This window comes from Phycodurus eques, chromosome 7 (genome assembly GCF_024500275.1).
Source record: "Phycodurus eques isolate BA_2022a chromosome 7, UOR_Pequ_1.1, whole genome shotgun sequence".
Taxonomy (NCBI): Eukaryota; Metazoa; Chordata; class Actinopteri; order Syngnathiformes; family Syngnathidae; genus Phycodurus; species Phycodurus eques.
In genome coordinates this window covers 8,890,843-8,908,002 of record NC_084531.1, presented here as the reverse complement: position 1 = coordinate 8,908,002, position 17,160 = coordinate 8,890,843, and the positions used below count along the sequence as shown (strand labels likewise).

Genomic DNA, 17,160 nt, shown 5'->3' with positions numbered 1-17,160 from the left:
AATGTTTAGCTCAGTCAGGAGATATATGGAACTATTTACAACATTCCCAAAATTCCCACATTTTCATGATAAAATTCCCAAAATTAAGAGATATTGTCAGACAGTGACATTATCTCCTCCTTCCATACTTTTCTTCGTCATTCAAACCATGACATAAAAGTCAGTATTGTTTACAATGTGGTTTGTATTAGTATATTTTTGACGTGTGGGCCCCTCCATATTCTTCAGTATGCTGCATCTTCTATGACGAAATTGATAAAGCAATACTAATATTTACATATCATACATATTGGCTGCGGATCAGTCGGTAGAGCAGGTTGTGCAGTGACTGCAGGGTCACTGGTTCAAATCCCGGCTCTGATTGTCTGCATGTCGAAGGGTCCTTGGGCAAGACACTGAATACTAATCTGCTCCCAGTGGGCCTGGCAGTGCAGTGCATGGCAGCTGTCGCCCATTGGTGTATTAATGTGTGTGAATGGGTGGATGTGAGGCTTTGTAAAGCCCTTTGGACCATGTGATAGTGTAGATAAAGGGCTATATACTGTAAGTGCATTCCATTTACCATTTACCATATCTGCCTCCTCCTACCACGTTTCTCAACTGAATCAAACCAGGTTGTAAAAGTCACATTAGTGTGTGTGTGTGTGTGTGTGTGTGTGTCATTTTACTGGGTTTGGGTTCCTCCTCTGCTTCAGGCTTCTCCTCGTCTTCCTTCTTTCGCAAGCTTTTCACTTTATCCACCAGACTGAGGAGTCTTCCACTGAGCGAGGTGTCCACCTCCTCTTCCTCTGTCTCCTCCTCGATATGTATGCCTTCGGGGTGGTTTAAAGAGTGACTTAGAACAAAAAGTAGAGTAAATGCAGAATGTGAGTTCTTTCAATGTGTCCGTACCGCAGTGAAGAAGGAGGTCATTGTGAAACTCTCCTAGAGTGTCTCGCACATCCTCGGGCACGGGACAATCTTCATCCTCTGGACTGTGTTTGAAATTGGTCAGCAAAAGAACCTTCAAGTAATTAAAAAATATATATTTTTAAACAAACAATTTTACATACTGTATACCTTTGAAACTTTTTCATTTATTTTGCTAAATAATTAGTTAATTTATTTATTACAAAAAATATTTTAAAAACATGAATAAACTAAACATCAATTAACTAAACATGAATCAACTAAACTATATTACATATTCTAAAAATATATATTAAAAAATAATCAACTAAACAATTTTACATATACATTTAACATTTTATTTATTTTATGAAATAGTTGATTTATTTATTTATTGTAAATCATAAAATATTTGTAAAATAAACATTAACATTTTTTAAAATTAAATCGTTGGTTCATTTAATTATTTTAAAAAATTACGTTTGTAAAAAGTAAAATAATTTAAATATAAATTAATTAAATACAATTAATTAATTTATACAATTAAATTTATTAAATAATTGTTTCATTTATTTATTGTGAACAGTAAAATAGGAACTTGTAAATCAACAATTTCACATATACATTTAACACTATGTGTTTTATGAAATACTTGGCTAATTTATTCAACGTAAATAATAAAACATAGAATGAAGAATTTTACGTAACTATACATTTAAATCCTTTTTTTATGTATTGAATTGAATGATTAGTCAATTTATTTATTGTAAATAATAAAAACAATTAAAATTATCAATTTTACAAATACTTTTTTGTATTGTCTTAATGCATAAATGTATTTATTGTAAATGATAAAATAAACGAAAAAAACATTACAATTTGACGTATACATTTAACAGGTTTATATGTATTTCATTAAATTTCAAAATATCCATCCATCCATCCATCCATTTTCAACACTGCTTATCCTGGTTAGGGTCGCGGGGCGCCGGAGCCTATCCCAGCTGACTTCGGGCGAAAGGCGGACTACACCCTGAACTGGTCACCAGTCAGTCGCAGGGCAATTTCAAAGTATATTTATAGTAAATAATAAAATATAAAATCGTTTTTTTACTATTTTATACTGTACCTGGTCCTGCGGAGGAGAGCGGAACTCGCGAGTCTTGCGCGCGGTCTCGGCCGCCGACATGGTGAAGGCTCTCATCAGCTGGTTGTAACGGACACGCTGGTTGCTCTGAATTTCATGCACAAAATTGTCCGAGTAGGCCACGATGGCCTCCACGCGGTGCCGCAGCTCACAGTCGCAGAAGTACTGGAGAAGCGTGCACATCTGAAAGGGAGAGCCGCAATTTCACATTACGTAATGCACACTTTGAGGAGTGTATTCACACAATTCCACATTTCGTGACCAATTCAAACCGTTCCAATTTCAAACTGTTCCACTCATTACATTCCCAAAATTCCCATACTTTTCAGTATTACACATTTTACATTAAACAATTAATACATTGCAGGTATTTTACGTACAGTATTTACATCTTTCCTCCACATTACTCAAAAACCATCTTAACTTCAAAATTTTCAACTCACTAAGAGCATCTTGGGAAACATTACACTTTTTCAAAATTCCACACTTTTTCCCAAGAAAATCACAAACTGAATCACAACTGCATATTGACCTCCTTCTTCCACATTTCTCAACTGATTCAAATCATTCCAAATTCAAACTGTTTAAATCATTCAGGACATACAGCATTTTAAACTATTTATCACATTACCAAAATTCCCACATTTTGACAATTAAACTCCTACAGTAAGAAATGTTTTAGATATTGACCTCCTCCTTCCACATTTATAAGCCATTCAAACTTCAGATTGTTCAGATCATTTAGGAAATCTCCTGTATGGACCTATTAATCTCATTCCCAAATTTACCAGTTTTACAATAAAATTGCCAAATTAGGAGCTATTATACATATTAACCTCCTCTTACTGTATTTCTCAAATGATTTAAAACATTCCAACTTCAAGATGTTCAGGTTCTTCACGACATAAAGGTCACTGAACAATTTATCACATTCTAAAAATTCTACAATTTTCACAATTAAACTACCAAATTAAGAAATATTTTACATATTGACCTCCTCCTACCACAGACCCTCAAACCATTCCATCTTCAAATGGTTCAGCTCATTCAGGTCATCTAAGAAAGTATTTATCACATGCCCCAAATGCACTCATTGTCCAGTATTACACTTTTTCCATTATCACATAAAGTTACATATTTACATCCTCCACTCACATTCCCAATTTCAACAACTCAATTTATCCCTACCATTTCAGTTCAGTTCAACGCTTCAGCCTTAATGCAATTTTCGACAGATATTGCATTCTCTCATTCCTATTGTCAGACTAACCTGCAGTTTGACAGATTCTGGCAACTTCATCTGGAGCAATCCCTCCTCAGGACCTTCTTCTTCTTTTAATTCTGCCTCTCGCCTATCTGCCTCCTTCTCCTCTTCTGCCTTTTCTCCATCTACCTTTCCACCTTTGGTGTCCCCTTCTTCCTTCTTCTCTTCTGCCTCCTCCTTCGGCTCATCCTCTTCATCATTCTCATGCTTTCCTTTCTCCAAAGATTTCAGCTCCTCTTCCTCCTCGTCCACACCCTCAACCTCCAGCTCGGCCTCATCCGCCTCCTCCTTCTCCTCCTCGCTTTCTCCGTCCCCTTCTCCTTTCACCATCTCCGTTACTGCCTCTTCCTCCTCTTCTTCCTTTCCACTGAACACGTTGGGATCGATCATCTTCAGGATGTGTTTGGTGTCTTCGTCGTTGAAGATGCCCATAATGAGCAGCGTGCTGATCAGCTTGAGTATGGGGACGAAGTGGAACTCCACGCTGCCTCCCACTGGGTCGCGCATGGCCTGGCTACCATCCAGCACAGCCTCGGTTAGCATGCTAATCGCCAAGGTCTTCAGCTCCTGAAGTGGGGGAAAGACAGAAACTAATAGGGTTGACGTGTAAATAATGCAGAAGCCCAAAAAAATCTTATAGACCCTGTAAAGTGAATTCAAATATTTGTTTGTAAATACCATATACATGTTTGGAGATAATGGAAAGACTAAGCACTACGCAGTACTGTATTTTGAAGATATAGCATTAAACTGTTTTTCACCATTTCAGTTTTCATGACTTTTTTGGGCATGGCAAAAACGCTGGGCCCTGGCATGAGTCACCCCTCCCCGACTACATAAGAACTTGAGCGCCCTCATTTTTATAAGCAGTTATGTGGCGCAATTGCCACGTGCAGTGAGGTCGCTAGCTTATGCCTACACTCCGAAAATACATCTTCCCTTCTGGCTGCTTTCCAATTTCATTGTGTACTTCACTGAGAATAATAGCCATTCTATTTTATTCTATAGAGCTCGTCTTTCTCAATCATGAGTGCATGCATGTCACACGGAGAAAGATGCGCGAGTGAGGAGGGGTGATTTTTTTTTTTTAAGTCTGAGTTGACAGCCACCATGAGGACCAGGGCTTCAGGCTGGTCATGGGCACTTTAGAACGCCTTGTTGTCGGCCATGAGTGTGCGCACGTCACAGAGAGAAGGCGGAAGAACAAGGTAAAAATTTCTTTTTGAAAATCTGACGTGACAGCCATCGTAGGGACCGGGCTTCCTGCTGGTGTGGCATGGAAAAGCCCCGTGACAAGTGTTAGGGAGTAACTAATTACATATAATGAGATTACATAATTTATTTTAAAAATTTATGTAATTGTAATCCAATAAATTACTGGGAGAAAATGCCTTAGCCAAACAGTTTCCCCACCTCTGGTGTTAGCATAGGTTAGTGATAAACTCCAATTTTGCATGATTTTTTGCATATTTTGAAATATGAATCAATTCAACATGTCTCTTACCTGCAGTGGGAAAATGGGACTAAGCGTATACAGGTCGGGATCCATCCCCACAAAGTTGATTGATGAGAAATGCAATTTGGGCCGCAAGCAGGTGTTGAGACCCACACCGGGCAGGGAATGGGCCTTTTTGACGTCCGGATAGAGCTTGATGCTGAGCGTGTCCTCCGTCATGGGCACGATAAACTCCTTGTTGGTGCCCAGACGCGCCCGCTTGGCCGACTCCAGGTGGATGCTGATGAGGAGGTCATAGTAGCCGCTGCGCAGTGGACCGGGCAGGTAGGTATTCTCGATTGCGTAGAAGAGCTGTGACTCGTCCACATGGCTGCACAGCGCGTGGGCCACCCGGTTGTTGCCCAGGGCACACACAGCGCAGTACAGCATGAGAGTGTGGTAGTGGAACTTCATCAGATCCTGGCGCTCCGACAGCTCCAGAATGTCAATACACCTGGAAATAGATCCACATCAACAAATGACTGAAACGTCTTAAACCCCTTTCACACTGCCTGTAAAAAAGGGGTGTCCAAACTACCGGTCATTTGCGGCCCGCCGTCTGTATTTTAGTGACTCGAGGCACCCATTAGGCAATATAGGAAAATGCTCAGGGCGCCATGGCCTCCAAGGGGCCACCACAAAATTGGGAAAAACATAACCTTCAATATACAGTGGGAGGAAAGAGTATGTGGACCCTTTGGAATTTCTTAAATTTCAGAATAAATCGGTTATAAAATGTAGTTGGTTCTTCATGTCGTTGCAGATAAGATGCGCCCAATGATGAGGAGGAATTTTAGACCATTCGTCTTTACAAAACTGCTGGAGTTCAGCAAGATTCGTGGAATGTCTGGTGTGAATAGCTCTCTTGAGGTCATGCCACAGCATCTCAATCGAGTTAAGGTCAGGACCTTGACTGGGCCAATCCAAAACACGTTTTTTTTTTTCTGAAGCCATTCTGTTGTCCAAAGCATATAGCTCTCCATGAAGTCCGCTAACCAGAGGCTGAGCTGCACTGTATTTGTTTACAGAGTAAACTAGTGGCCAAAGTGTGAGGTAGCTACACTTCCTGTCGTGTACCTAATATGTTCCATGTGGGATCTTGATTAAAATAAGAACACAAAGTGGGTCTACAACCCACTTTTGGGTCCTGACCCACCACTTTAGAATCACTGCTCTAGGGTTTGTTTTTTTACCTCATTGAGCATTCTGCAGTATGCTCTTGCAGTCACCTTTACAGGACGGGCACTCCTTGGAAGAGAAATAACAGTGCTGAAGTTCTTCCATTTATACTATAGACAATATATCGAACCATGGAGAATATGAAGTCTTTTAGACATACTTTTTAACCTTTTCCAGCTGTATACAAGTTTATAGATAAAGTGATAACCTCAACCCGACTGAGATGCTGTGGCATGACATCAAGAGAGCTATTCACAGCAGACATCTCAGGAATCTAAATCCCAGCTAAACTGCAACAGTTTTGTAAAGAGGAATGGTCCAAAATTCATCTTGATCGCTGTACTCGTCTGATCTGCAACGACAGGAAACATTCGGTTGAGGTTATTGCTGCCCGTGCAGTGTCAACCAGTGATTAAATCCAAGAGTACACTTACAATTTCCTGCCTGTCCTGTGAATGTTAATGTCAATAAAAATATGAAAACATATTTGTTTGTGTGGCATTAGTTTAAGCACACTCAGTTTGTTTATACTTGTATATACTACATAAATTCAAGTAATTCCAAAGGGTTCATATACTACCCACTTCTAACATACTGTACATACAAAATGTAAAGCCAAATAATTTTTACAAATAAATTATAATACCAAATACGTTACCCGACCCAGTAAGTGCAATGGCGATACTTTTGCAAATAGAGTACGTTGCTCCCTGGCTAGTGTTGCCTTCCTACCTGTTCTCCTCCGGGATGTGCAAGGCCATCATGATGAGCGGCTCAGTGCATTCCACCATCCAGCCCAGCGTCTCGTTCACTTTTCCCACCTCCGGATTGAGGAAGCGATTGGGCATTCGGCTCCAGATGACCGGGGTCAACATCTGGACGTCCAGCCGCGGGGGGCACTGGGGCACCGGGTTCTTGCGCTCACTGCGGAACATCGCAGCCGAGATCGGCATGATGTTCTGAGGACAGAGCGGACAAAGCTTGAGACTCTCGGGTGAAGTGAGAGGAGAAACGTGAGAGTCAGGATCAGACCTTGAGTTTTCCCAGCTCCAGTTGTACCATGTTTTGACTGGAAGGTTGGATGAAGACGGCAGGGAAGAGCTTTGTGTTGGGTTCCACCTGACACAAAACACTTGTTGGTTTACTACACTGGAATCAGACTGTAAAAATGACATCCAACCAATATTAAATGTAATGTACCTTGACTTATTTTATTCCGTCACCAAGCTTGTAACTCAATTTACATGTATATTAAATACATTTTCCCCGTTTTTCATGACATGAGGCGGAGGCTCGTGAGTAACGTAAAGAGTTCTAACTCCAGCTCTGGTTGGCCATTTGCTAAGCGGTTGTCTCCTCTATTCTCTTTGTGAGTGTTTTCATTTGTATTTGTGCATTTCACTTTTTGTTCCATTCAATAATTGGCTGAAGGTGCATCAGTGACTGTGGCTCTCCTTTTTTCACTTCACTTCAGTCACTAACTGAACTAATATCTGTTCCATGCTCCTTGGGAGGGTTTTCATTCTGTATTTGTGTGGTTGGCTGTTTGTCCCATTCAATAAATGGCTAAAAGTGCATCAGTGAGTGTGGTTCTCCCTTTTTTTTTCCACTTCACTCGAATGGCAATGTGTCTGAAAATCAATCGTAAATTAAACTGCCACATAACTCGAGAAACTCAGTAAGTTTGGGCACTCGTAAATCAAGGTACCACTGTATCTCAAATAGAGGCAAAAGATGTTTGTTCTTTGTCTGCCAAACTATTAAATAAGAAATACCGTAATTCTATAGGTCTAGTTAGTATAAATACACTAATTTTAAGACAGCTGTTTTTTTAGGCTGGCTATGCTTCCCCTAATGCAATAAATCTCTCACCAAGTCAAATTTTCCTCTTCTCTTGGCAGGTGATTTTCCCTAAATTAAGTATCGTATTCCTTATTTTGCTACATTTTTACTTGTTTCTTATGCCCAGGTTTGCAGTAACTCATGAAGTGTGGACATGGGTCTCCTCACCTGGTAGAAGGTGTTGATTTCCTTGCCATTGGCAGCGAAGGTCATGAGGCCCGTGGCCAGGTCCACCAGGCAGCCGACCACCATGTCCTCCTGGCTGAAGCGAGTCTGCTGAGTGCTGACCAGGTCCCCTCCCCAAACCATGTAACAGTTGCTGTGCTTCATACTGCAAAGAAACATCTTTCAATCTTCCACTGACACGTTTGGGTGAGTCCTGTTACATGCGACTTGTCCACCCAATTTCGTGTCGAATGGTGAATCAATTTCGTGTCGAATGGTGAATCGAATTTTCTATTTACTTTAATTTTCTATTTACTTTCCTGACACCATGTTCCACCCATATTTGGTGGCGTAGTCAAAAAAGCTTGGCAATTTCGAGAGCTCGTCAAAGTATGCGCCCTGGAATTCACCTGAATTGACAGCTTCAAATTGAAATGGTCGTCTTTCTGTTTATTCTTTAGGATGGGTCCATGAGCCCTTTATGTTAGACATGTCTACCCAATTTCATGTTGATCGGTAAAACTGGTGTCGGGGGCTAAGTTTGTCCATCGTTCCAGGAGCATTATTGAGTGAGTTTTAGGAGACCTGTGTTTTGGACCCTTAAAATACAAACCCCAATTCAAATGAATGTTTTGTAAAATGTATATAAAAACAGAACACAATGATTTGCAAATCCTTTTCAACCTATAATCAATTGAAAACATACACAAGATATTTAATGTTCAAACTGATGAACTGCGTGGGTTTTCTCCGGGCACTGCGGTTTCCTCCCACATCCCAAAAACATGCATGGTAGGTTAATTGACAACTCTAAATTGGCCGTAGGTGTGAATGTGAGTGCAAATGGTTGTTTGCTTGTATGTGCCCTGCGATTGGCTGGCAACCAGTTCAGGGTGTACCCCCCCTCCTGCCCGATGATAGCTGGGATAGGCTCCAGTGTCCCGCAACCCTAACCAGGATATGCGGTGTTGAAAATGGATGGATGGATGTACGCGTACTGGAAGCAGTGAAGAATAGACTGTTGGGAATATGTACAATTTCATGGAACAAATATTACAGTTTAGGTTCTAGACCTAACATTCACCACTAGATAGCAGAAATCGCTTGCTATAGCCCCAGATCTTCTCCGTTACAGGAGAAGAGTGACGCGATAATGAAAAGAGAGTATTGAAGAGAGAGTATTGACGCAATGGCGAAAAGCTTCGTTAAGAGAAAACTCAACCAAGAAAATCGTGGTCCCTTGTGGCCCCCTGGTAGCGCTGACAAAAAAATAGTGGCCCCCACCATCTTCTAAGTTGCCCATCCCTGTTCTAAAGGATTATTGAGTGTTGTTATAGTGGTAAAAATGTCCCTGTCCCAGCTTTTTTGGAATGTGTTGCAGGCATCAAATTCAAAACGAGTGAATATTTACAATAAAAAAAACAATGAAGTTTGTTAATTTGAACAATAAATGTTTTTGTTGTGTATTCAATTGAATATAGTTTGAAAAGTATTGCAAATAATTGCATTCTGTTTTTATTGACGTTTTACAAAATGTCACAACTTCGCTGGAATTGGGGTTTGTACATACATTTTCAACTGGACACACGAAAAAAGTGAATAATTAATGATAATAACCATAAACACACTGATTCCAAGGGGGACATGATAATAGTAAATAAGCAGTGACAGGTAAGATGTACCAACCTATCGTGTATGTTGCCTTTGTCGTCTCCCACAGTAACAGTGACGTTCCGTACTTTGGAGAGATCAAAATTTGGATCAAACTGGTGGTAATCAGGGGTAACCCAACCGATCCACACGCCGGTCGGCTCCTGTCCAGCAAAGATCCTCACCGAATAGTAATACTAGAAGGAAAATGACAGAAAAAGTATGAAGAATAATACCGATTCAAATATTGGCTGCATGTGTATTGTATTGTACCGCTGCATATTCTAACAATACATTTAAAACAAACGTCCCTATAATATACTGTAAAGTAACATTGTTTATTGCTATTCCAAGAAGAATACGTTCCTACAAATATCATCCCCCTTACCAACCACCTCAAATTTGCACATCCCCCTCAATGCCACTATTATTATTATCAATGCAGTTTCTTTGAGTGTCATCTTTGACTACAATTAAAACCCAACATGATGGTGTGTCTTACAGTGGTGGTGTTCAGGATGATCTCAGGGTCATCTCGGTCGTCAGGAACCACGTCTTCCACCAAACGGGGCACTGTAGGAGGGGCAGGAGTAGGTGCAAGAGGTGTCATGGCCACCTTCTTGGCTTTGAAGAAAAATCTAAGGTGCAGAGAAGAGAAAATTAGGTTGCTCTTAAATCCATTTGTGGGAGATGAAGACCGGCCAGCTTAGACATATGATTTTGAAATAATACACCTGAATCACGTGTGGGCAGGCACATACAGCGAAGACTCTCCTAACTTCCACTAACAACTCAGGCTAAACTGAGTAACACTCATAAGTCAAGGTACCGCTGTACTTGCTTTCAGACATACTACTTTGCTATAAGCTGGACTTTGGCACCATCTTGTGGCATCTCAGGGCATAACAGAAAGAGCAAAAAAAGTTAAAAATTGCAAATAGGTTATTTTTTTCCGTAACTAACTGAAGATAGGTTTGAAAGAAAAAAATGCTAATTTGTGAAATCTGAACCACGAATTTGTAGGTGATTATTGTAATTTAAAGTCACGTTTACCCTCTTTTCTTTCCTTTCTCTGACATAGTGTCCTTCTCATTCTCCACAGAGATCTCCTTTGGTACAGACGGCTCCTTCTTGTCCTCCTCCTGCTCCTTGCGACTGGCCGACTTCTTTAGAACTTCAAACTCCGAGTCGGGCTCCACCACCAGCACTTCATCCTCAGGTATGGTAAGCGCGCGGGTGAGCAGCGTGGTACCCGCCGGGATCTTGAAGGTCTCATGGAATTGGACGGGCATGCTAAGCCGGAGGAACATCATGTCTGTGTTGGCGTTCTGCGAGCCAAAAGTCTTGTGGGTCAGCTTCAGGCAGGGGGCGCTGTCCACTGTCCCATCCACGCGGGACACCTAAAGGATTGATGACAAAATAGACAAACCATACCATCCATCTGTCCATTTTTTGTCACAATGATTCTCGCAAGCTCCTTCTAGTGGAAGGCAAAAGACTCACTGCCTAAGCACAGTTCAGTTGTATTATCCTTTAAGTAATATATTTGCATTTAATCTTTAAGAACTGTTTGTTTTTAAACATTATTTAGGAAGAAAATACTTAATTTCCATATGCAATACATACAATAAAAATAATAGGCAACACAATAAACAATACAATACAAAAATAATAATAGCCAATAGAGCATTTTTGTGAATGTTTTATTACAGCTAACTAAAGCAAGTACATTTACTGACTGCAAAGTGGCTAATGTGCAAATAGGTGCTGTGACGGTGCAAGATTGTATAACTGACTTATGACTTGCCTAACCCAAGTAATGTATTGACTCAATTTGACTTGGGACTTGCTTGAAATTTAAGGGTTAAGACTTGGGACTTTTTCCCGCCATAAAAAAAAGCATGTTTTGGAATGTGTGAAGAAGCAAGCACAGGGAGAACATGCAATCTCCACACTGGAAGGCCGGAGCTGATATTCTCTGTGCTGCCAGTTATTTTATTTTAAAGTCATTTATCCAATAAAAGAACCACTCGACAGTTACCTCCAAGTGGTTGTGGTCAGCGGTGACGGGCCCAAATTGGGGCAGGCTTTTGCTAAACCACATGGTAATGTCTCGCTTCATGTTGATGGCAAAGGGCTCGAAGCCTTCCTGAAGGCCGCAGATGGCAAAGTAGCGCAGGCTGCTGACATTCTGGCCAAGATTAATCCTTCCAACCTGGGACAAGCCCAATGCACACACTGGAATAAAACCTGAAGAGTAGAAAAAAAAATAATAATAAAATAAAAAAAACAGAAGAACGGATTTAAGGCTTAAATTACAGCGGTCTGTATAAAGCCAACATTCTTAGTGGTACAATCCAGTTCAGATGATGACCATGGAATAGTAAATCCTAATATTGCTTGTGTTTCTTTGTAAATTGTGTGGAAATTAAAAGGAACAGCCAAACACTAAAGTAAACAACAATGAAGTTGTTGCTTTTCGGCATGTGGCACATTCTTCCCAATCCATTCCTGTTGTCACACATGTAACCCACCTTTAAAAAAATGACCTCGATCTTCTTTTCCTTTCGGCTTGTCCCTTTAGGGGTCGCCACAGCGCGTCATCCTTTTCCATGTAAGCCTATTTCCTGCATCCTCCTCTCGAACACCAACTTCCCTCACATCCATCACATGCATCAACCTTCTCTTTGGTCTTCCGCTAGCTCTCTTGCCTGGCAGCTCCATCCTCATCATCCTTCTACCAATATACTCACTATTTCTCCTCTGGACGTGTCCAAACCATCGAAGTCTGCTCTCTAACTTTGTCTCCAAAACATCGAACCTTGGCTGTCCCTCTGATGAGCTCATTTCTAATTTTATCCAACCTGGTCACTCCGAGAGCGAACCTCAACATCTTCATTTCCGCCACCTCCGACTCTGCTTCCTGTTGTCTCTTCAGTGCCACTGTCTCTAATCTGTACATCATGGCTGGCCTCACCACTGTTTTATAAACTTTGCCCATCATCCTAGCAGAGACTCTTCTGTCACATAGCACACCTGACACCTTCCTCCACCCGTTCCAACCTCCTTAGACCCGTTTCTTCACTTCCTGACCACACTCACCATTGCTATGGACGGTTGACCCCAAGTATTTAAAGTCCTCCACCCTTGCTATCGCTTCTCCCTGGAGCCTCACTCTTCCCCCACCACCCCTCTCATTCATGCACATATATTCTGTCTCACTTCGGCTAATCTTCATTCCTCTGCTTTACAGTGCATGCCTCCATCTTTCTAACTGTTCCTCCACCTTCTACCTGCTTTCACTGCAGATCACAATGTCATCTGCGAACATCATGGTCCATGGGGATTCCAGTCTAACCTCATCTGTCAGCCTATCCATCACCACTGCAAAAAGGAAGGGGCTCAGGGCTGATCCCTGATGCAGTCCCACCTCCACCTTAAATTCGTCGGTCACACCTGCAGCACACCTCAACACTGTTCTGTTGCCCTCGTACATGTCCTTTACTATTCGAACGTACTTCTCTGCCACACCAGACTTCCGCATGCAGACTGTGCCTCTCTGGGTATTCTGTCATAGGCTTTTTCTAGATCTACAAAGACATAATGTAGCTCCTTCTGACCTTCTCTGTACTTTTCCATCAACATCCTCAAGGCAAATAATGCATCTGTGGTACTCTTTCTAGGTATGAAACCATACTGTTGCTCGCAAATACTTCTGTCCTGAGTCTAGCCTCCACAACTTTTTCCCATAACTTCATTGTGTGGCTCATCAACTTTATTCCTCTATAGTTCCCACAGTTCTGAACATCACCCTTGTTCTTAAAAATGGGCATCAGCACACTTTTCCTCCATTCCTCAGGCATCTTCGCACACGCTAGAATTCTATTGAACAAGCTGGTCAAAAACTTCACAGCCACCTCTCCTAGATGCTTCCATACCTCCACAGGAATGTCATCAGGACCAACTGCCTTTCCATTTTTCATCCTCTTTAATGCCTTTCTAACTTCCCCCTTATTAATCATTGCCACTTCGTAGTCCACCACACTTGCCTCTTCTACTCTCCCTTCTCTCTCATTTTCCTCATTCATCATCTTCTCGAAGTATTCTTTCTATCTAGCTAGCATACTACGGGCACCAGTCAACATATTTCCATCTCTATCCTTAATCACCCTAACCTGCTGCACATCCTTCCTATCTCTATCCCTCTGTTTGGCCAACCTGTATGATCCTTTTCCCCTTCTTTAGTGTCCAACCTGACATACATGTCATCATATGCCTCTTGTTTGGCCTTTGCCATCTCTACCTTTGCCATACGTCGTATGTCAATGTGCTGTCTAGCCACACTCTCCCCTAACCTCCTTCAGATTACATCGTCTGCACAAAATGAAATCCACCTGCGTGCTTCTACCTCCGCTCTTGTATGTCACCCTATGTTCCTGCCTCTTCTGGAAAAAAGTGTTCACTACAGCCATTTGCATCCTTTTTGCAAAATCTGTCCGTCCAAGTTCCTTTCCTAGATGCCGTACTTACCCATCATTTCTTCATCACCCCTATTTCCTTCACCAACATGTCCATTACAATCTGCACCAATCACGACTCTCTCTCTCTGTCTGGGATGCTCAGATCTACTTCGTCTAGCTCCTTCCAGATATTCTCTTTCACCTCTAGGTCACATCCTAGCTGTGGGGCATAGCCACTAATCACATTATACATAACACCCTCAATTTCAAGTTTCAGCCTCATCACTCGATCTGATACTCTTTTCACCTCCAAGACATTCTTAGCCAACTCTTCTTTTAAAATAACCCTGACTCCATTTCTCTTCCCATCTACACCATGGTAAAATAATTTAAACCCTGGCGCTAAACTTCTAGCCTAACTGCCTTTCCACCTGGTCTCCTGGACACCCAATATAGCAACCTTTCTCCTAATCATCATGTCAACCAACTCCCGAGATTTTCCTGTCATAGTCCCAACATTCAAAGTCCCCACATTCAGTTCTAGGCTCTGTGCTTTCCTCTTCTCTTTCTGCCGAAGAACCCGTTGCACTGGCTTGTGTCCCCCATATGGCTGCAATGACCTCGATGATTAGTGCTAAAACATTTTAGGGTATGTTTTGATTTGTATGGATGGGTATGGATTTTCGTACCTTTCAGAACTTCAGGCAATGGAAATGCCCAAATTAAAAAAAAATAATCATAAATAGTATCACATAGAAAACGGTGTCTTTTGGTTAAAAAAAAAAGAGGTTCCACTGAAAACGCTCACCTTCTCCAATTTCAATATCTTTGAAAGCCATCTCTGAACCAGAGTCGCTGATCAGCATTTCACCATTTAGCGTGAACATGATGTTCATCTCCGTCAAGTCGATCATACAGCCCACCACGTCACCAGACTGCCACTGACGACCAAAGGGCTCATTGCCAATGTGCCACCTTTGTGCCTGAAACATCACATTGTCATTGTGAGGACAAAAATATTTGAGTGACATCAACACTTGTCAAGTGTTGTACACACATAGAGATAATCTGGCCAATTTGAATAATGGGCACAAACAATATCCCTATCAACAACAGTAATAGCCTCATAATGACAGCAAAAGCAAGTACACCACACACTATAAGAGCCGTAAGAACACACGACCAATTTTTCATCATGTGTGGGGTCTTTCATGTTTTAAACATTTAGGATGTAAAAAAAAATTGTGTGTACTCCTGCTTTAGACTAGTCTCAGCACTTGACTGTTATTCAAATAAAAGAAAAAAAAAAAAAAAGAACAAGTTGGACTGACCTTATTGCCATTAAAGACGTAAGCAAGCTCATCCGCACCCAGTTCGGTGTCAGAGCCGACGCTCGGACGAGCCCAGCCCACTCGCATCTCCCCCGTGGTTACGGCCTCAAACTCAAAGTACCACTTCCCTTGCGTGATGCCGTACGACCTCTCGGCCCTGAAGAGCCGAACCTTGTCGCCACGGATATTCTCCTGTCCGTGGCCAGCTGCAGGAAGGTAAAGCAGAAGAGCACAAGGGCGTTTTTTTTTTTTTTTTTTTTTTTTTTAAGAAAAACTTTACATTTTTACAAGAACAACAACATATTTTGTCGGGATACAAATTTGTAATCCTGCAAAAAAAAAAAAAAGATAAAGTCGTAATATTGTAATATTCAAGTAAAAATAAAACAAGGAAAGATCTTATTTTTTTAAATTAATATTAGAAATATAATGTTATTCTTGGAATATTCCGCCTTTTATTCTGGAATAGACATCTTGATTCTCTTAAAAATAGGCCTACATTTTCGTCTTTGGTCTTAAACAAATAGGACTTTATTACTGTAATAGCAATACTTTATTCACGCAGGGATGTCAGAATTATGTGATGATATGTCACAATCATATTAGAAATTTTAATTAGCCCAAAGGTAAGGTAGAAAGGAGTGATTTGCTTATTTTATTTGACTTATTAGCTCGCCTCATATGTAGGTATTCAGTTTTTTTAAATGATACAACATCGTTTGATTGCAATTTTGCGGACCCCAAGCTATGCCAACCATTGGTGTAACTGTATGAAGATGACTCACTACTTTCTTGGTCTGGAGGCTCAATGTTGTAGCCATAGCCAATAAGTGTGCGGACCGCATTGTTGACGCTGTCCCTGTTGGTCTTCTTAGTTCTCTCATCCAGCAAGTTGTAAGGCACCAGACGAGGGTTTCGCTGATTGAGGATGTCCTGAGAGACATGTTTAGAAAACATGTAATGCCGTGAATGGCACCCACTAACCGTGGCAAGTAATTAATAAACGATCAATTAAAAGGGCTAATCAAACTGAACTGGAAGACATAGAATGCTGAAAACATTTTATAGAAATAGACTGAATAATTTTGTGCACGTCCGCCAAGTAGTATTTTGAACAATATTTCTGGATGAAATAAACAGAAAGTACAAGTAAATGCCCTTACCTGCACAATGCTGTAAGTCCACCCTTGTCGTACGCGATCCCTTGCCCAAACATTATGACCGTTTTCCGCCAGTTTTTCCACAAGCTGGTTCTGGTTGGGTGTCAGCTTGACGTGGCTAAGGTCGAGCGGCGCGGGCTTGTATCCGTTGCTCATGACATAGCTACGGAAGGGAAAAATCTGTTTTCCCCCCATCTGTCAAATATTTGTGACAACCGTCAAAACATGTTAGCAAACGTACGTCTTTGGTAGCTTGATTTTCTTGAGGTTCTCCTCAGCTTTCTCATCACCCATGCCCACATGGCAGCCCAGAGCCAGGAGAGTCCTGTGAGGGGAGGAGGAGGCAGATCTCACCAAAACTGTCTTCCAGAGATGAGATCACATGTGCAAGTCGCAAGTCAGGCTCAAGTCTTAACCTTCCATCAAGTCTCAAGCAAGTATCAAGCCATTTTGTCTTGGGGAAAGTCAAGTCAAATCCCAAGTCCCCTTAGCAATGCAGTCTTACCTAAAGTAGCTTGTCTTCATTAAGAGAGAAGACCAAGAAGGACATATAATGATAGTATTTGACCAATATACCCA

At 41.3% G+C, this 17,160-nt stretch overlaps 1 protein-coding gene across 1 annotated transcript in view; it reads right to left on the bottom strand.

Annotated features, from left to right (window-relative positions):
• ryr1b (ryanodine receptor 1b (skeletal)) overlaps positions 1-17,160 on the bottom strand; it is a 146,419-nt gene that overhangs the window by 91,566 nt on the left and 37,693 nt on the right. The window contains exons 24-40 of the mRNA XM_061682639.1: positions 16,823-16,906; positions 16,585-16,744; positions 16,207-16,354; positions 15,422-15,627; positions 14,899-15,073; positions 11,672-11,880; positions 10,684-11,030; positions 10,133-10,268; positions 9,667-9,827; positions 7,984-8,146; positions 7,006-7,092; positions 6,706-6,932; positions 4,804-5,248; positions 3,306-3,866; positions 2,018-2,218; positions 892-1,003; positions 669-812 (exon numbers count right to left, since the gene is read on the bottom strand). Coding sequence (XP_061538623.1) covers positions 669-812; positions 892-1,003; positions 2,018-2,218; positions 3,306-3,866; positions 4,804-5,248; positions 6,706-6,932; positions 7,006-7,092; positions 7,984-8,146; positions 9,667-9,827; positions 10,133-10,268; positions 10,684-11,030; positions 11,672-11,880; positions 14,899-15,073; positions 15,422-15,627; positions 16,207-16,354; positions 16,585-16,744; positions 16,823-16,906 — 3,566 coding nt within the window. The remainder of the gene's footprint in view (positions 1-668; positions 813-891; positions 1,004-2,017; positions 2,219-3,305; positions 3,867-4,803; positions 5,249-6,705; positions 6,933-7,005; positions 7,093-7,983; positions 8,147-9,666; positions 9,828-10,132; positions 10,269-10,683; positions 11,031-11,671; positions 11,881-14,898; positions 15,074-15,421; positions 15,628-16,206; positions 16,355-16,584; positions 16,745-16,822; positions 16,907-17,160) is intronic.